Here is a 21,610-nt window from a genome sequence, read left to right on the forward strand (position 1 = left end):
TCCTTGCACAAGTTCAGGCAGGCTATAGTAAATGGCCCCTACAAAATCAATTGAAAAAGAATATTATTATTGCTCTCCTTGTGGGGACAGGCTTGTAGAATTTATGATTTTCAAACGTGCTCTTCTTTCCATAGTGGAGAAAGTTGGAAGGCTTAGCAGGAGATCTGAGATGTCCCATTTCTTGTATGAATTTCAGTCTGAGCGTGGAGTCCTGGATGCAGGATGGCTCTGACAGCAGGGAAAGGATTATGGGTCCTGCCACAAGGTCTTTGACATCCCATTCAAAATCATGTGTTCAGCTTAGCTCTCTGGAAGTGGCAGGCATCATGATAATGTAGGAAAAGAGACATAACCCTGGTAGTATCTCTGTTTTAAAATCAGTCTGGACATTCTCATACTGTAAGGCTCTGTCTTGTGTTTAGCAGAGTTCTTCATTTCCCTGAGGATTTTTCCAGTCCTGTCTATCTGACAGGCCAGCCAGTTTTTCCTACTTAACTTAGTCTCTACTAGACAGCAGCTTCCTACAGGTGGGCTTTATGGAAACCTGCCTCTTGATCCCTGTCAAACTTTAGGACTGACCAGCCAAATGGGAGACCTGGTGGCATAATAGCCTATGAATATTCCAGGCCCCTCTCCTCCAGTACTGTTCCAGGGCTGGCCCTAAGGAGCTAACAAGGTCTTAAGCAGGATGTCTCACAACTCAGGTTCACAAGATGATTAGCTTCTTGCAGAAGCTAATCACACAGCTGTGTTGAAGCCTATTTCAGCTGTTAGGAGAAGACTAAATGGGAGGCCCTGGATTATGGTTTTATTTCAGAGAGGAAATTGTAAAGCTCAGAGGGTTCTTCTCTCTTGTTTGCCCTCTTCATCACTTCCTTTTCTCCCTGCAGAAACAGCTTACATAAACCAGCCCAGATCTCAAGGTTAAACCTTCACCAAAGCGAAGAGCAAGGAGAACCCACATGTCTCCATCAAACGAAAACAAACTGAACCTGGTTTACATGCTAGCACAGATAATTAATCTATATGACATATTTGCTTACCTTGTCCATATAAACAAAGAACAAAATGAGTAGAATCAGCTCTGCCAGGAGAATTATCAGCAAAATGATGAAAAACTAGAACAAAGAAAAAACAGACATCGTATACACACTTGCCAACTAGAGAGCAAACCTGGGGCTGCTAGAAACTCTGAAGACTATTTGTCTTGTCCTCTAAACCTTTCCTCTGCTGCAAGGAGGATTTCAAACTATTTGAAAGTTTGCAAACTTCCAAAGTTTGATTTCAAACTACTCAGGCATATTGATACTTTATGCCACTAAAACTTCTGTAGGTTTCACCCTGATAAAGATCACTTGCATTCTATAAGTCTTAGGCTTCTTCTTACTCATGATTTGAAGGTTTCAGCTATGCTTTTTTTTGACTGCTGCCAGAGCACACAGCCCTGATTGATAGTCGATTTCCTTCATGCAGCCTATAGAACAGATGCTAAACCCACTGCCACAAAGATCAATGTGATGTACCTCAGGTATGCTTTAACCACAGGTACTTAGTTGCCTGTTGAAATAGTTTTTATATTACTCAGCTCTTCTATTCCCAACTCTCTGTAGCTGAAGTATCTCTGCAGGGGCATCCTGTGAGCTTCAGTAGTTTCTCACTATTTTTCATGCCCACTAGTTGCCTTTATGTGCTAGTGGACTGCCACATAAGTATGGCATCCTCCACAAAGACACTGGGGAAGGTGTAACATGCAGTGCAGCACACTCTCCAGTGTGTGATAGTCATGATAATATAAAAAGACTTTCACATAACCTTGTAAGAATATTGTCCTGGTTTTGGTTGAGGTAGATTTATTTTCTTCCTAACAGCTGGTGCAGTGCTGTGTTTTGGCTTCAGTCTGGGAACAATGCTGATAACACACTGATGTTTTAGTTGTTGCTCAGTAGCACCCTGGTCAAGGAATTTTCAGTCTCTCACACTCTGCCAGTGAGGAGGGACACAAGAAACTGGGAGGGAGCAGAGCTAGGATAGCTGACTCAAACTAGCCAAAGGGATATTCCATACCATAAAATGTCAGCTGGAAGGGGCCAATTGCTGCTTGGGAACAAGCTTAGCATCAGTCACTGAGTGGTAAGCAATTGTACTGTGCATCACTTGGGGTTTTTGGTTGGGAGGGGGCTACCCTTTGTCTTTATTATAATTAGTAGTAGTAGTAGTCGTCGTCGTAGTAGTGTTATGTTATGTTATAATAGTATTAATATTATATTTTACTTTATCTAAATTATTAAACTGTCCTTATCTCAACATGCAGGTTTTTACCTTTTTTCCAATTCTCCTCCCCATCCCGCTGTGAGAGGGGAAATGAGTCAGTGTCTGCATGGTACTTAGCTGCTAACTGGGCTTAAACCATGACAAATATAAACACTCTTAAAAAAAACAAACCAAAATTACAGTTTAGGTGGATAACAACATTACTATTCTCTGTTTGCTTTCCTATCTGTACAACATAGAAAACCAAGCAGCAGACAGCAAAAAACCAGTTGCCAGTTTGTTGTCCAGTTTAATTCTCTGAGGTGGTCTAAGGAATGCTCCCTGCTTGTTTCACAGCACCATGTAAGGGAGACTTTTACACAAGAAAACCTCATATGCTCCTTTATGTCGCAGCACCTGTGATTCATAAGCTGTGACTGAATTGGAAGCAGTCTACTTTGAAAGTCCTCCTCTCACTTTCTGCCACAATACCTGTCTCCCTGAGGTGAGAAAAAAACATAATGAAGCCTCCTGAGTTTATGCAAGAGGAGTGACCCACACCATGTTTTCTGAGAGCAGTTCCCAATCTCTGTGCTTCAGTGCTGGACAAAGGATCAGATTTGTTTTGTTGCTTTTTTTTTCCTGTTGGCAAGCCCTGGCAGAGACCATGACTTAACTTCGGGTCAGATGGTTTCCACCAACCTCTGACAAAGGCCTTAAATAAAAGCAAAAATAGCCATGAAAATAGCCATGAAAGGCTTTGAGTGGCATCCAAAAGCAACTGTGCTTAAGATTTTTCAGTAGATTCTTCTACCAGACATTTCCAAAAGGGTTATCAGGTTGACCCTACAGTTCATGTTTAACCATTCAGAGGTAACTGGCGGCAGTAATTTGCTTTGCTATGTAATACATATGGCACATAGTACCAAGGATACACTTACTAATACACCAGTTATACCACTGTGACCAAAGCTATGGGATGTCATATTGCAAGCATACAGAAAACTGAAAGCCAAGGGCAACATTATAGTGATCCACAAGACTATTTTGCACTGGTCATTCAAATAAAATAACAAAGCAGCAGTCACAGGTCTTAGTGAAAAGAAGTAATGATGTCTTACACTCAACAGGAGGCACTTGTTTTCCTTGATAGCACCTAGGCAGCCCAGAAAGCCGGTCACCATGATGACTGTACCAATGGCAATGACTAGGTTGGCAGCTGAAAGCGACGGAAAGCTGGGAGAAAACGTGGCAAAGTTTCCTTGCGACACTGATAGCCAGATGCCCACACCCAGCAGTCCACAGCCACATAACTGCAAAAAGATAAACAAAAGAAAGGTTTTACCATTAAAACAAATGGAATTGGGTCCTTCCTCACACTCTGAAAGGAAAGAATTTCTCAAGCAAATTCTCAGGTAACTGTTCTGCAGTAGTGCTCGTACTGGCTTGGTGATGAAACCAAGTGAAACTGAGTGGTTTTACTTAGACTTGGTCATGTCACCTGCACTTATAAATCTTTTGAGTAAAAGCCACTGGATGGCAGAATTCTCTTTTGAAAGACTCAGCACATGACACCAGGGCTGCCCACTGATCACCCAACAGCCCAACCCAATGCATTTTTTCTGTAGGAAAATAAAAAACCATCATTTGAAAGATTGTTCTATTTAGCTTATTTCTGCAATCATCTACAATGTCTCAGAGTATCCAGCCCTGTATTTCCTCATCATAGGACAGGCAAGGAATTATTCTGGAGATAATTACAATTAGTAGCATCATTTCAATAAATATTTGTCATAAAATACCCAGTCTCAGCAGCCAGGTTAGATTTTAATATGAGTTCTCAACACCTTTACTGTTGGTTATCAGTGTTAACTGTCTCAAAAATCAGATTTCTAGGTTTATTATCTACAGGAAGCTCAACTTCTGCTACTCTCTGTCTTTGAGAGAACCTGAAGGAAATGCAAAGCTTCTAGATCAAATTCATTTTGATTCTCACTCTTAACAATACCATGTCTGGTTAAAGAAATAAGGTTTCCTACCCTAAATCACAGGGTCTGTCTTTAGAAAAAAAGGCCAAGTGTTGCACTACACAGGGCCTAAAAGCTGGCCATATGGTAGTACTTGCTCAAAATGGCTGTTACACAATTTCCCATCTGACCTGTGATCACTGGCAGTGAAATCAATAGTAGGAGTTAGCTGCACTTCCATTAAATTTGTGAGCTACTATTACAATCTCCTGCCAAATATAGCCTCTAGTCAGAGGAGAAATTCATAGAATCATAGAATGGTTTGGGTTGGAAGGGATCATTCAGTTCCAACTGCCCTGGCTTAGGCAGGGGTATCTTAAACTGGATCAGGCTGCCCAAGGCTCTGTCCCACCTGGCCTTGAACACTGCCAGGGATGGGTCATCCACAACCTGCTGGCCACGCTCCTTTTGATGAAGCCCAGCATGTGGTCGGCTTTCTGGGTTGTGAGCACACACTGAAGCCGGCTCATGTTCATTTTCTCATCAACCAACACCCCCGAGTCCTTCTCCGCAGGGCTGCTCTGAATCTCTTCTCTGCCCAACCTGTAGCTGTGCCTGGGATTTCCCTGACCCAGGTGTAGGACCTTGAACTTGGCTTGGTTGAACTTCATGAGGCTGGCATCAGCCCACCTCTCAAGTGTGTCAAGGTCCCTCTGGATGGCATCCCATCCCTCCAATGTATCAACCGAACCTCACAGTTTACTGTGGTGAGGGCTTGCTGAGAGTACCCTCAATCCCACTGTCAAAGATGTTGAACAGGATCAGTCCCAATACCAACCCGTGGCAGACACCATTTGTCACTGGTCTCCACTTGAACATCAGGCTGTTGACCACAACTCTCTGAGTGCAACCATCCAGCCAGCTCCTTATCCTGAGTGGTCCATCTGTCAAATCCAGGCCTCTCCAATTTAAAGACAAGGATGACATGCAGGACATTGTCAAAAACCTTGCACAAGTCTAGGTAAATTAACGTCACCTTCACTGGGAGGCTGACTGGAGGTCAGCGCCATCCCACCCACCTCAGAGTGTTTTGCTCCAATTTACTTGGAGCGCTGCAGGGGAAAACTGAAACAGTACCTAATCATTACTCACTGTGGTATCCCAAAGCTGCTGGTGCTCACAGGTCAACAGTGAGGAACAAGAGTAATGAAGTTCCTGCCATCTAGCAGGTTTGCTACACCAGGCCACCCCACTGTGCTTGCATAAACTTACAACTTTTACTCAAATGGAAACTCAAGGTCAGAGAACAGTATCTGCACTAAAATAGGGTTCAGTCCTGTCTTGTGAGGAACACCATTCTGGCATAATGAAGAGTAACAGACCTACCTTTTTTGGAAAATACCCCCACTCTGCCTGAGCTGATTTTACCAGCAAGGCAGATAGTTCAGGGTAAAACTGGCTTAGTTTTCATAGAATCATAGAATGGTTGAGTTGGAAAGGCCCTTAAGAACATCCATTTCCAACCCTGTGCCATGGGCAGGAACACCTCACCCTAGGCCATGTCAACCAAGGCTCTGTTCAACCTGGCCTTGAACACTGCCAGGGATGGAGCATTCACAACTTTCTTAGGCAATCTGTTCCAGTGCCTCACCAGCCTCACAGTAAAGAACTTCTTCCTTATATCTAACCTGGACTTCCCCTGTTTAAGTTTAAACCCATTACCCCTTTTCCTTTTGCTGCTTCACAGAACAGAAAGAAAAACTACAATAGCATCTTCTTGCACTCATGTCACCTTATCTATGAGTCAGGCTTATGCTTTCATAAACATATGCAGCATTATTTTGTTCTACTTCCCCCGTGGCCCTTCTGTCCCCTCTGAACCTCCTTCCTAGTTTGCTTGAAGCTTTTGAAACTGCTTTGCGTCCAGGGAGATTCACAAGTTTGGTGAAGAATTGAGACCAGGAATAGACCTTATGCAAGATGCTCACAAGCATTCCCATGGGAGGCAGAATAAAGCCTCTCCCAATGTACTAAGTTCACAAGAGCTAACATCATGCAAAACGTAAAAATAAAGGATTGTGTAGGAAGAGAAAGAGCGTAAGAGATGGAGATTACCTGTACTGCATTGGTGGTTACTTCCAGGCCTCCTTGCATCAAAGCTTAGCTCAGCAGTCAGGAAAATAAAACCCCTGTAACTATCTAAAACTAGCATATGCATTGGGAAAGACAGAGGAGATTTTCAACATTCTTGTAAGGAAGCTGGGAAGCACTTCTGCTTCCAAAATGCAAAACAATAACTCCACAGCATGTGCTGGAGAGTTTTGTGTCACTACGTGTGAATAAATTTCACAACATGTGGTTCTTGTAGCAGATCTGGATGCGGCTGCAAGATGAATGTGTGTAGCAGGAAAAAGTTAAACAGCTACTATTCTTATGAAAAGACTGGTACAAAACACACACACATGAATATGGCAGGAAAAGGCTACAGCACTTTTATCTCTTCCCCCAAATCTGTCTTCTCCAATTAGTAGTCTTGATGTGATTTCTCACTGCCTTTCATGGTACGTGAATTAAGTCAATGTGAACTTGGAGCACTCTGGGGGAATGCAAAGCAGAAGTCTCCTGATCTGCTGCAGGACCCAGTGGACATCACCACAGGTTTAAACTGCCCACAGTTCATGGAATCAGCCACCCTATTGCTCCTGCTTTAAATTAAAACTACTCTGTCCTTGAATTGCTGCAGTTTTGGTGCCTCAAGCCCTCTCAGGAATCCACTCACTGACTCTTCGGATTTAACCGCTAGATGAGAGCTACCTTCAAGTGTAGGAAATCAGTAAAGTGACAAGGCCACTGGTGGTCCATGGGATAGACATGAAGACAGAAAAGGACCCACAGCAGAAGGAGAATCAAAGCTGGAGAGCAGAAATATGAACAGAACTCTACACAGTCTCAATTTAGGAGACACTCTCTATATACTTCCACATGTACGGCGAGATTAATTATTTACTTGTGGTAGCCACTGTAGTATTTTGGCAAACTCAAGAGCAAAGCACCTTGCTGATTTGCTGAAGACTGCTCACCTAATATACCTTCACCTTTCCATGAGGTGGAAAGCAGGGAAGAAGCATTAAACACTCGATGTGAAATGTTTGCAACGAAGGTCTCGTGAATTAGCAACACATCTGTGCTGTCCCTATGCAGACTACTACGCAGATACAACTTGAATGCCAAACACATGAACACACTGGGAGAGGAGTCCTTTACAGTGTGAAATCAAGTGGTGTGTCAGATGAGGCAGCAGATATGTCCACATTTGCTCTTTCTTCCTGCAATTCTAATGTCTTGCTGAAAACAACCGTGGAATAACAAACACATTTCCAACTGCTGTAGAGACTGGATCAGCATGCCACAATGCACAATGGGATTATAGTTCCCTTAAAAGCTTTCTGACAACACGCATTACTGTAGTACTAAAATTATACCAAAGTATCTGCACTGATCATGTCCTCACTGCAGCTGACTCCCAAGCCCACTGGGCAAGCTAAGGTAAGTTCTCCTTTTCATACTTTTAACCTCCCAAAGTAAGATTTCTGCATTCCTAGATGTCGTGGTCTAAACCTAGCCAGACAGCTTGTGGAAATTATCCAGGGTGGAAATTATCCACATGGCAATTGCTCAGATGGTCACGTCTGTACATTCTCCCCAAAGATAGCTGGAGTTAAAAAAAACCCAAACAAACAAACAAAAGACACACAAAAAAAACCTACTCCAAGAATCCATTTCATGTGCAACTCCAGCCCTATCAAAAGGCAATACTTCCCATCAGACTAGCACATTCTCTCTCATTAGCTTGCCACTGACAGAGGAGCTCAGCAGCAATATACAATCTGTACCTGCTGTGTGTAAGCATTGACTGCTACTGCTAAACCCAGGACACTAAACCATATAGAAAGTTCAGATTACATAAAAAAAAATAAAAGAATAAAGGTGATGGACGGGCTATTAGAGAACAAGGCTGATCTATACAAACAGGATTATCTACAGTGACTGAAGAGAGAGGAAGACCTGCAGGAGAGTTGATTAAAGATGACATCCTGAAAACTTCCACAAGGTGGCATCCCATACAAATAGCACTATCAGTTTAAGTCAACTTTTTCTCCTCTCCAGAGCTACTTAATTTTTGTGCTTTCTTCTCTGTTTTCATCTCTGTCATTCTGAGTAGCAGTACTGTTGATGCTAAAATTTATGCTTTAAATCCAGGCCAAATGTTTTTTTCAGTCATGCTTCTTAAAAAAAATCCCATATAATTCCACTGACTTGAGACTTACTTGCATACAACCGTACCAAATAAGGCTACCTAGAATTCTAGCAATAAAATAGCTTTCCCTGAAACTCTTTTCTCTACCAATCTATTTTTTTATACAACATGAATACTGTAAAAATGCTGTCACAGCTATTTATTCTTATAGGATCCACCTGCTTCTGTTGGTAACAACTGCATCCTGGAGGGTGAAAGCTGCAAAATATATCCAGTCATCAATTCCTTAATAATATAATGAAATAATATATGCTGCTTGATAATTAATTGTGTGAGATTGATGTCATTGATATTCCTCCCTCAGGCAATGGTTTAGCAGCAGAATAAATTTCACTGAATTTTTCTTGTAAAAAAAATGTTGGCTTATTTCCCTCTCATGAGTAGAAATTATCATCCTCCAAGCAACCATCAAATCTCTCCTTCCTCTCATGTTTATGTCATGAAGGTAACTGCAGAACACTATCATAAAGTCAGTCACATACACGGGTACACACACTCTTACTTACAGGGTAATTTAGTCAAGCTATGGCACACATATTTTGAGCTTGAGAGCAAACAAAAGGAACATTAACTTTCCTCACAGTTTCTCCACCATTTTGCTATTTCACTTTCAAAGCCTGAATTCTCTTAGGTACTTCAGCATCTATCTGTCATCAGTCATCACTGTGCCCAGGAAACAACCAGCATTCTAGAAAATATTAAAAAGAGTCTCAAATGCTTCAAGAGAAATTAGAACTCCTCATAAACCCAGAGGCAGAGAAACTTAAAATCAAGTCTTGCCTGACAAAGGGTATCATTAAAGCAGGAAAGGGGCTCTTTTATTCTGGATTTGATAATTATGTGAAGTAATACAGCAATACAAATTTTTACAATAGAGCATCACATCCAGGTTTAGTTGCCTTAACCTAGAGGAGATATAGTAAGAGTGTACAAGACCCTGGGAAGGACAACACCGATGGGCAGAGTTAGGCCAAGACTGACATATGGTATAGAAGGAGATTGTGCACAGGATTATCTAGCCTGGGATGAATTATTGGACAGGATGTGAATGAAATATTCACAAATCTAGAGGTCAGTATGAAACCCAAACAGTCTGTCTCTTTAATCTTCTCCAATAATAGAAATTAGGGCAGTATTAGCAAACATTATGTAGTATGTATACTTCAGGTATATATACTGGTATATATACAGGCTTCATGCAAATGAGAAGTAAATTGATAAATTAAGCCATAGGTAATTACAAGAATCAAGTGTAAGGGCTAGAGGATTTTATTTATTGCTAACAGCATTTGTTAGCATATACCCAAATAATGACAACTCATGCTTCTCAGAGTAAGATATCATACTTCTCAGAGTAAGATAATGCATGCAGAATGCAAACCTACTAAGCAGGAAACAAGTTTGTTTAGTTAGGTAAAGAAGGGATAGAATATGCCATTCTGTAAGGATTATTAATAGAATAGTACTGATAGATTTACCCTTGAAGTAAGTAATTGAACAGCATCAGGAAACAGGAATCTGACAAGGAAGGCACTACCAAGAGGAGAAGGGATGATGTTGTTGACTTTTGCCATCGTTCCATCCCATAGGCACAATGTGTGATGGAAAAGCTGCACAACTAGGTGTTGGAAAGTGAAAGAGTGGAGGAAATATTTATTCTTGACATTAGACTTTCTACTGCTGGTTAAACACCAGGGAAGCTCTTAACAGAGAATAACGAAATAGAACAGAGACATAGAGAAAACTCAATACTGAAACACAACCACTAGGGACAAAAAGAAGAAGCTGTCTCAGTTTGTACCTCCATTTTGAGTGACGTGCCCTGGGCCATCTGTGGCCCAGTTACAGAGAACAGAAAGCTCCCCACCCTCTTTTGTGCTGTGTTAAAACAGGAAATCTTTCTCAAAGCAAAAATGATATGATGAAAAAATACATGGAACAGCTTAAATATGGTCCCCATTAAAATGGCCAAAAGCACAGGAGATTGGTTACGAGGAATTACTAACCGCACAACTGCAAAAATAAGTATCAGTGCTGGGAACTGATTTCAGGACAACTGCAGGGATAAAGACACTGTGAATTAGGCTTTGTCAAGCTTCTATTTAAGCAATAAGTCAACAGGGAGATCACCTGAACCAAAAGGACAAGCATGAAGAAGCCATGTGTACAAGAAGAATACATGACCTAAGCCTAGCACAGAAAGGTTTTTCAGTGTTCAGGTCACTCTTAAAACCATCCCTTCTGCTGGGGTCAGCAAAAGAAATCTGCCAGTGATATTTCCCCTCTGTATGCTAAGTCCTACAAGATAAAGGTTACCTATTTTAGCTCTTCTATTCAAGATAGAAAGATTTTCCACCTTTTCTCCAACTGACTCTCAGACCAGCCAGTGTGCAGAGAAGATAATGACCCTCATGAAGCAGCAGTCTTCTCACTCTGTCCTGGGTTGGTTTTGTTGTCTTTTTCTTTTTCCCTCTTCTCCTTCATTTATGGTCTCTTAATGAGCTCATGGATTTCCAACAGAATCAGGAAGCTTAGAAAACAGTTTGAAAGGCTGTTCTTTCCCATCATGCAGGAATTTTTAAAGAAAACTTCCACTAGACATAAATCTAATTAGATTTTTCCAGAAGGATTATCACCACAAATAACAGGATTTTCCAAACTATCACAATGCATTAACTTTTCTGTTGACAGCACAATATTAATCAAAGCAGGTGTGTGACTTAAAGGGGAAAGGGAAATCAAAGATCAGAAGTAGAGCCATTCTATTCATTTACCGTCAGGCATAGGTAATCATCTTCCGCTTTTGCAGTACTCTTCCCTGAGTTACAGATTAGAATGACTGTTCTGGAAGGAGGCAGGAATGGGAACTACATGATTTTTACCACTTCAAAACAGAGATATACTTTCTGCAAGTTAAATTTTTGGATGCCACTTCCCATCTCTGGATTTGGATGGTTCATCCATCTCTGAAAAGGGCTGGTGCTTAAAGATTTTCAGGTAAACCCAGGTATGTTTTTCTGCTCTGTCTGGATAATCCACAGGATTAATCAAACCTGGGGTTTAACAGCTGGAAATCTTTGAGAAAACCTCTTGCAAAGCAAGATCATCTTCTAAGTATGATCCAAAATATATTAAGGACCCCCAAATTTGAGAAGTTCTTTAGCTATAGACCAGAAAATGAGAAAATAATCTGGAAGCTGATAAATGCACTTGATAATACTTACTTAATGCCACTGCCATAACAATATGGAAAAAATTTAAACTCCTCTAAACATTCCTATGAATTGGACATTGATGCAAGACAAAGGAATTATGTGATGTCTCCTTTGAGTCTAGTGCTGTAACAGCTGTAATAAGAGCTTGTGTGTAATGGAAAGTACAGCACTGGAATCTATGCAAATGCTGAACCTCCTTACTTCATCTGCAAGAAAGGGCAGTTACCTTCTTCCTAGAGTCATGCCCCAGCAGCACTGTTGGGATGGTCCTGAAAAAGTGAAATGAGGTATCAGAGACTGTGATCTTTAGTGGGGCTAGTAAAGGCTGGGAGAAGCATTAAATTCTAAAACTTTTTCTAGTCTGGTCTTGGAATGTGTAAATTTGCAGCCAGACACCTTAAGCTTTGCCTTGGATGTTCTTGCCTGGTCGGTCACACTGGAGTCTTCAATAAAGGGTCAGTTTCGCGAAAGGAAGATTTTAAGGACTGGGTTTGATTGGTTTCTCAAGGACATCTTAATCTCCTCTTTAGTTACTTAAAGGGCAGCTTGGATAGTTTATGTTTCCCATTAGGAGAAACTTTCACTGCAAAATTAGTACAGCACTAGAAGTTACCAATAAGGTGTCAAAATCTCTATTCTTGGGGGTTTTCAATGCTTTTCTAGATATGATCGTGGCTCACCTCACCTATCAGTACCAATGCTACCCCTTGGTATGACTTGCAGAGATTCCTGCCATGCATTAATTCTAAGATTTTATAATTTTCTCAGCTACCATCTTCTTTCTTATTTGTGAAAAATCCCAAACCCATGCCATTTCTAATGAACACAACAAATCTATTACCTTTGGAAGCCTTACGGGGACAGCTCTTATGCCCATGCTGGGGAATGCGCACACCTGGGTGTTTCTCCCCAGTGCCTGTATGCCAGTACATGACACTCAGGGAACACACAGGAAGCATTTCAGTTACAAGGGTGTGACATCCCTGTGAACACAGAGACAGTGAGATAACTCACATAACTGGAGTATTGTGATGGATGGGTACAGGCTCTTTAGGCAGGGAAGACACGGAGGAAATGCTGCACCTTATGTGAGAGTGGAAATGCATAGAGCTCTGCCTTGGGATAGGTGAGGAATAAATCAAGAGTTACAAGTCATGTTAGTAGGAGACCAATACAGGTGATGTAGGAGGTTATCTGCTATAGCCCTTATGATGAGGAAGAAGTATATGAGGCCTTCATACAACTGGATGAAACCTCATGTTCACAGGCCTTTGTCCTTGTGAAGGATTTCAACCACCACAGCAGGGAACAGGCAATTTAAGAGATTTCTGGAATGCACTAATAACAATTTCCTGACACAGGCAATTGACAAGTCAATAAGAAGAGGTGCTTTGTTGGACCTGCTGCTTCCAAACAAGGAAGAATTGGCTGGGGACATGAAAATCAGAGGCAGCCTTGACTGTAGTGACCATGAGATACAGAATTCAGGATCCTATGAGGAGGTAGCAGAAAGCAGGACCACAGTCCCAGACTTCAGGACAGCAGGCTTTAATCTCTTCAGAGACCAACATAGAACAAGTGTCAATGCTATGCAAGACAGGAAGTGATAAGTATCCCAGTCCCAGCTTCGGCCACAAATCCTACCCCCCTACCAGCTTGGGGCTACTTGCCCCAGATGTCGCTTCTCTCTTTTGGTCACATGGTCTGTTGTGATCTGCTAGCAGGACTAGCCACCCCTGCAGCTTTACCCAGAAATACATCATACCTCGACAGCCTTCCCCCACACATGTACAGGGAACATTAGTTTGGTTTGGCCACCATTTCAACGGGGCATCACCATTTTATGGCAGGGAGATGAAATGCCACTGCTCTGTGATTGACTGCTGGCCATTTCTTGACACCATCATACCCATGTGTTCTCAGGCAAGTCTTGTGATCAGGTGCTTTCTTCCTTTGTACCAGAAGGTGCTCAGATACAAAAATGGCAAACTGCCAGCACATCTACATAATCAGCATTGAAATAAAGACTGACCAGAACGTGTATGTCTCATTTTGCTTTGGGAAGGTGATTGTGAACCTGCCTCTTCAGCCCCAGAAGCCTCTGATATTTTAGGAGACCATGCCAAAATGTTAGCTGTAAAAAATAACAGGGACCCCCTTTTGTACGTGAATCATTACAAAGCTCAGGCTGGCAATGGTGTTCCTGGTTGTCAAGGCATTCATGTAATGTATTGAGTGTTGAAAGTACATTCCATACCCTGTTTAGAAGGGCTTTTGAAAAAGATTCTGGAAATCACTAAGCCATACGTTAAAAAGTACTTCTGAAGACATTGCAAACACCATGGTTGGACGTGTTTCCAAGGTTGTCATGGGTAAGTTGGAATTTCCTTCAAATCGGGATTGGGACTTGCCTATATTAAAATTAAAAGCCTTAAAAGAAACAAAGCCATGTCACACCCCCAGAGGGAAGGTCCACCCTAGCTCTTTAAAAGAAAAAGGAAGGAGTGCTCGACAACAATCTGACCAGTAGAAGACAACAAAGAAAAAGCCAGACCAAATGGTGCAAAAGAACAACAACAAAAAAAAAAAACCAAACAAACAGAGAAAGAGGTCCTGATCTACTGCTAGAAAAGAAAATCTATTTTTAAAGGGATGGCTTTTATCACAGCTGCTCAGAAAAATGCACCGAATCCAAACTGTATTTGTCTGAAGTGTCCCAAACACAGAACAGCATTGAGAAAAGGCTTTTTTTTGTTGAGGTGCCTCCACCTTCTGCTCTTGTGGAGTTTGCACTTCTGGACTTTTTCATAGCTGGGAACAGAGAAGATTACATAGGTCTGAATAACACCCTACTGTATCTTTGCTGCAAGACTGTAAAAGCTGATAGGTCCAAACTCAGAGCTGGTGAGCCCATGTTTCTCATGCACAACCCACTGGCTTCTACTTTCAGCCAGTTGGATGTTACATTGGGCATAAACTAACAAACCAGAGCAACCATTGCTACCCCTACTGTGCTTTCATTGAGTTGCTTCTCAATTGGAGCTGACTTGCTGTCAAAGCACTTCTCTACAGGGCTGTTCTGCCAAGCAGTCAGGTTGGATGACATCAGTAATCAGGGGTTCAGGCAATGCTCAGCCCTGATGGCCTAGAGTATGAACTACTGGGACCTCTTTACAGTGATCTGTTCTTTAAAGAGAAGCTTTTGATGAATGATGTGGATGTAAAAATTAAATTAAGCTGACATGCAGCAAAGACAGCTTTTGTTTGATGAGCTCCCTGGCAGCAAACCCTGCAAGCTGGTTATTATGTGTGCCTAGTTATTTGTGAAAAAGGTGGGGTAGTGCCTGGAGCATGTCTGGTGCATGCTGAGGCATTACTTAATGGCCAATACTAAATAGCCAGTGGACCAGGTGGGCATGAAAGTGTTCCACATACTGGCCAGCAATTGTGTTAGCAACGAGGAAAATTTGTTTATGAGACAGCTTCCCAAGCTTGTTATTGGCTTCATAGATAATGATGCTTTTAGCAGCAATTATGCTAAGAGCCCTTTCAACTTTAACCTTTAAGATACAAATTTTATGTTCCTGTATGTGGATGGTGAGCAGATGGCATTGAAACCACTGCAACCTGATTTTGAGAATGGCTACTGGGTGAGAGAATACATGCAGCTTATTTAAATGAACAGCAGGCATATGAAAGACCATTGCCTACTGGTTGACAGGAAAGAGTGCCTATGGCTACACACCACTGGTGACCTGTCTCCAGACCGAAAATGCACTGATCACTATTCCCTGAATAAAACAGAAAACCTGACAGCAGAAGTACACTTTGCAGGGGCCTTGATCACCATTAATATGATCAGGTACAGCATGCTTGACAACATGATAAAAATGAAGCAGCAGAAACACATGTTCCTCAACTAGATGCAAGTACGGACAGTGAGCAGCTCTCTTGTTTTTTTTTATCCCTGCAGATTCCTACAGCAGAGAAGCATTTATAGGCATTTACCTTCATTACCTTCAGAAACAGGGCCCCTATTTTTCTCAAAACGGCAAGCATGCTTGTAAATATGCATCCACACAATCAGCCTGGAGAGCATCAGCTAGCAATTCTCCTGGCAGACCAGAACCATGCAGAGGATTTTGACTTGTATGGCTATCCTTGAAACAACGCTGTTTTGAAATCATCGTGTCCTGTTTAAAACATGACTCTACAGATACTGCTTCCTAGAGGAAACAACTGCAGCATCCCCCTCTCCAAGGCCTGCAGATACTGTTTTGTTGTTTTCCTACACCACCATAACAATGGATTACATTTTGAACTGCTTTTAAAACTGCATTCTAACAATCTAGTACAAAATTACCAGATGGTGATATGCTTGTAAAATATGAAGTTTTCCCCATGACCACAGCTACTCCAAGTATTTTTCAGAAGATACAGACCTGCATCTTTCCTAATGATTTTCATTACATAAACAGATTCTGTAAATAAAACTTACAACTTATCCATAAGGCTCTTTGTGTTCCTAAACGCTACCCCAACATGGTTTTTAAACGGACACTACAGACAGCAAAGGTTAAAGATTCTATGAATATTTTCTTTTCAACAGCAAACTTAACAGGATGAGTCACTGGACTTTAGGTATCTTTTTCTTCTTAGGTGGTGTGCATCTTGCTTCTTGGTCCTCCTCAGTCACTTTTAGTTGTTCCAAAATATTCTAGTTTGCTGCATGGCCCATGACAGAAGATGGGACATTTCACCACAGCCATGGAGTCAATAAAAACGTTGCAGGTGTTCTCAGAATAGAAAGCACACAAATCTGAAAAACACATCAAACTAATTCAAGCAAGCTCAACCAGCTGATGACATCTCCATTACATGCAAAACTTCCCTGCTTGTCCCAAAAAGAAATACGCTTGTGTTGCCCTAGCTGACCTAGCAGCTCTTGTGCATTCTTCCACTAGAGTGGATGCACATTATCCAGCAATTCCTCAACAACATGGCTGAGGTCCTCAGGAGTCTCTAGGGGGTTATCAACTTCTGACATGTCTTCTTCCAGAAATCCAAGTGTCATCTTCCCCCTCTCCTGACTTCTCTGCTTCACATGTGCCTGGTACTTCTGAGGAGCTGCTGTAGACACCTTAACTTTTCTGCAGCCTGCCAAGCCTTGTTTCTGGAAAATGTCCCTCATTTCAGCATGTGACGGGGCACTGTGACAAAGGACACTGAAAAGGCTGAGGTACTTAATGTCTGCTTTGCCTCATTCTTTACTGGTAAGACCAGGCCTCTGAGGCCAGAGAGAAAAATCTTGAGTAGCATCGCACTATGGAGCACTTAAACAAACTGGACCTTCATTAAGTCCGTAGAGCCTGACAGGATGCACCCAGGAGTGCTAAGTGAGACAGCTGATGTCATTTCAAGGCCACTCTTGATTACTTTTGAAATGTCATGGCAACTGGGAGAGGTTGCTGGAAAGACTGAAAGAAAAAGAAAATGTCATTCCTGTCTTCAAGAAGGAAGATCTAGGAAACCACACACCAGTCAGTCTCACTTCAGTCACTGGGAAAGTGACGGAGCAACTAATCCTGGAAACCATTTCTTAATACATGAAGAACAAGAAGGTGATTGGAAGTAGTCCCGTTGGATTTACAAAGGGGAAATCATGCCTTCTAAAATGAGGTGACTAGCTTGGTGGATGAAGGAAGAGCTGCCAATACTGCTTAACTATGCTTTAGTAACGCTTTTGACACTTTCTCCCATAATACCCTCATTAACAAGCTGGAAAAGTATGGGTTAGGTAAGTAGACAAGGAGGTAGACTGAAAGCTGGCTGAACAGCTGGGCCCAGAAGTTTGTGATCAGTGGCCCAAAGTCCAGCTGGACACTAGTCATTAGTGATGTACCACAGGGGCCAATACTGCTAAACTTCTTTATTAATGACCTGGACAATGGGACAGAGTGTACCCTCATCAAGTCTGTATATAAACTAGGAGTGGCTAATACACCAAATGGCAGAGCTGCCATTTATAGAGAGCTGGACTGGGTGAAGAATTGGGCAGAGAAGAATCTCATGAAGCTCAATAAAGTGGACTGCAAAGTCCTGCACCTGGATAGGGGGGATAAAGTTATGTGCCAGGGACAGGCTGGAAAGCAGCTCTGGAGTGGAGGGTTTGGAGTCCTGGTGGATAAGCAGCTGACCACAAGCCAGCAATACAACCTCATAGCAAAGAAGGCCAACAGCATCCAGGCTGCATTAGGAAGAGTGTTTCCAGCAGATCTGAGGGATGTGATCTTTTCCCCCTACTCAGCACGAGTGAGGATACAGCTGGAGTGCTGTGTTCAGCTCTGGGCTTCCCAATACAAGACTGGCACAGGCGAATCTGAATAAGAGAATAGAGCATATGAGAAGAGGCTGAGAGAGCTGAAACTGTTTATCCTCAAGAAGAGAAGGCTTGGGGGGATTTACTGATCTGTATAAATACCTGATGAAAGGTATTGAAGAAGAGGGAGCTCAACTCTTTTCAGGAGTGCCTAGTGACATGACAAGAGCCAATGGGTACAAACTAAACCACTAAAGCCTATGCAAGAAAAAGCTGCTTTCCTTTTTTTTTTACTTCTGGGGGTGGTCAAACTCTGGAGTAGTGTTCCCAGAGAGGCTGTGGAGTCACCATCTGTGGGGATATCAGAAACCTGACCAGACACTGTCCAGGGTAATCTCTTCTAGCTGACACTGCTTGAGCAGGGAAAAGGGGGGGACCAAATGATGTTAACAGGTCCCTTCCTACCACACCTATTCTGTGATTCTGTTAAGAAGATCCACTTCCAGATCTCAATCAATAACTCTATTCCAGCTGTATTCTCTACGATGCGCACACACACACTCCCCTTGTTTTCCCCAGTACCCAATGTCTCTGTGTACAGGTAAAGAATAAGCCATCACTCGCAGCTTGTGTCCAACACATCACAGCCCTGTTTTGTTAACGATTGTTGTTAATTATGTGGTGATAAATATCTTGTTCATGAAATTCCTAGGTGATAAACTGTCGGTAGTTAAAACATAAGTGTGGAAAAAAGTATCAGTAGAAAGGGACTTGGAGAAACTGGAACAAAAGGATAAACTTAAATGAAACATATACCTGCAAAATTATATTCCAAAGTACAGACTTTCTACAAGATGGTTTGGGAAAAGTTAACGTAAAAAAGCAAAATGTCAAAGCAAATGAGACATTACTTTGGACTGCAGTAATTCTTCCCACAAAACTTCTCAGCTATTTTGAGTGACATGCACCAAGGAAAACACAACAAAATTGTCCCTGCCTGCAGCTCTGAAAGGTCAAATTTAGTTGTGGTAATGTCAGCATTACCTTTTTTTTTTTTTTTTATATATAACACACAATGCCCAACATGAAGTAGGTAAGAAATCAAATTTGAAGGGGATTCAGAGATTATGTACAAAGAAAGATTAAAATGTCTACAACACTGTTAAGTCATAGTTAAACTCAGAGGGCAGGGAGGAGAATGGAGCCAGAACTTGGAAACATTATTAGGTCTCTAAGAAAAAAGAAGTAAATTAAAAATTACAGATCAACTACAGAGGCTCCTGAAATCAGGACTGGCAGGACCGTAGCCATTCATCTGCTGGATGGAAAAACATGCAAAGAGCAAATGGAGTTCAAAATATCACAGGTAAAGTATATAAAATCCCGAGAATAACTAACGCAGAAGAAGGAATTGGCTAGTCACTCTACAGAGGGGACCTGATCGAGTGGGTATTTAACATATAATTCATAAAGGCTATATAATTCGTAAAGCCCATAAAGGACTTGGGGTTCCTACAGAAATACTAACCGCATGCATACTATTAGAATGTGCAGTTATGCTGTCCTTGATAACAGACTTGTAACTTGTACTTTAAAACATAGTAACTAAGCATTATACATAATCTTCATATTAAACCATTTTCTCATTACTAAGCAATTCATCATAATGAATGAAAATCCATCCGCCTAACAAAACAGTTCTGAGCATTAAGCCCTGTATCCTAAACACACATAACTGTAAAGATATCTTTTTGAAATGTAAATTTGGGGATTAAATTCAGTCACTCTTTAATTCTTCCAAATGAGCCTTCAAACTGTACAGATTGCAAACTGTAAACAGGCAGAAAATTGCAATGACATCTTTTAATGCACACTTTTCAAAGCTGCTTGTCAGAAGATGTAAGTTTAGGTCTTTTCCCTAAATATGAGTAATTGAAAAAAATAAGTAATTAAAATCAAACCTGCAGAACTGAGTAAGAACAGAATTTTATTCTTCCAGTTCTTGGAATAATTGGAATATTGTCAAGTTCACCTTTATACTAATTTTAGAGCAGTGGCATTAAAGCCTTTTGAAAACAGAAATATATGGCTATTTAAAACTATACGCTAAATTCCTATGTTACGTATTTGCACAAATACAGGGGCTTGTATCTGCAGTACTTTCTTCTCAGATGTATGTCCCTACATATTTATTCACGGACACTTTCTGCCCCACAGGAAGCACTGTTAGATTCTGGTCAGTTGACCATCAAACATACATTTAAAATGGTTAGCACTCGCTGGTGTAAGTTCATGAAATCTAGGCACCTCTGCTGGTCACGTGTTATTAATCTGTCTTTTTTCCTGAGCCAGTTCTCGTGAAGCCTCTTTATCCTCTTTGTTTATTTTAATCACAGCTGCTTAATTCTGCTCTATCTCTTAATACCAAATAAAAGCAGTAGTAACAAATAATAATAGAAAAAAAACAAGATATTTCAAGGACTGGGGAAAAGAGGGACAACAGTCAGCAGCCCTCACTGAAATTTGGCTAAATAACTGAGGATCTTTCCAGCCCCAAATAAGTTCCTATGACTTAAAATACTCTCTTGAAGATATACCACAGGCCATAACCAAAAACACAGCATCTCAAACACTTAGTGTTCTCCATTAGCATAAAAAATGCTAACAGGGGCTTAAACTACATTCTGCAAATCCAACTGTATCATTCTCTTTCAGCTGTTGGAGATGCTTCTGAGAAAAGATGCAAGGAATCAGTGTGAAAAATACCTACAGGCGTCATTTGTAAACCAGTCACTGTATGTGTGAAGTAAGTCTTTTCCTGAATTCTGGTCAGCTGGACCATCATAAGCATTTTTCTCTTGGTCAATTTGTATGTCAAAACAGCACAGAACTCCAGGGGATTCACTCCCCTCTGTAATCCATGACATCTTCTGGCACCACTGATAGCTGACTAAGGAGTAAAGCTGACTTCTAGTTTTACTTATTTTATGTCAGTTAGTAGCATGGCTTCTGGTTCCCAGTGAATGACCTTGTATTGTTTAAGCCTTCAGTAGAAGCATGCTAACACAAAACCACAACCATCAACAGGAACGAAGGCAGGAAAACAAGTTGTCTGCCCTCAGCACTATCTTCTCTTCTAAGCATTCTGTGATAAAAAATAGCAATGATAATAAAGGGATTAATGTATTTTTTCAGCATTCATTAGGAAAAAAATAATTAGCAACTATATTAGATCTATCAGGAAAAAACCAAAAAGAAATCCAATTATTGCAACTGACTAATTCAGTACAGATTTAATTTTTCTTTGATAGTATTCAAAGCTATCCTAACTCTTTCTGTTAGTATGTTCTGTTCTGAAGCTACTACCTGGCAAATAACATCTCCCAGTGGACTGGGAATCCTCCTACATATTCTTAAATACTCTGGCAAGAAGACTTCAATGAAAAAGATGTTACGTGTTATCCATCCTTTGCCTGGTTCATCTGTATCTCATTATTTTCAAAGACGTAAAAAGCTGAGGCAAGTGAAACCTTTCAACAGC

At 41.3% G+C, this 21,610-nt stretch overlaps 1 protein-coding gene across 3 annotated transcripts in view; it reads right to left on the reverse strand.

Annotated features, from left to right (window-relative positions):
* The window catches only part of TSPAN9 (tetraspanin 9), a 157,525-nt gene that overhangs the window by 7,843 nt on the left and 128,072 nt on the right, over positions 1–21,610 (reverse strand). For all 3 annotated transcript variants that reach the window (XM_061472229.1, XM_061472228.1, XM_061472227.1), the window contains 2 exons: positions 3,372–3,563; positions 1,044–1,118 (listed from right to left, as the gene is read on the reverse strand). In XM_061472229.1, coding sequence (XP_061328213.1) covers positions 1,044–1,118; positions 3,372–3,563 — 267 coding nt within the window. The remainder of the gene's footprint in view (positions 1–1,043; positions 1,119–3,371; positions 3,564–21,610) is intronic.

The sequence above is a fragment of the Pezoporus flaviventris genome, unplaced genomic scaffold (genome assembly GCF_033815535.1).
Source record: "Pezoporus flaviventris isolate CSIRO_AGI_PZ_B2104156 unplaced genomic scaffold, CSIRO_AGI_Pfla_v1 ptg000070l, whole genome shotgun sequence".
NCBI lineage: Eukaryota > Metazoa > Chordata > Aves > Psittaciformes > Psittacidae > Pezoporus > Pezoporus flaviventris.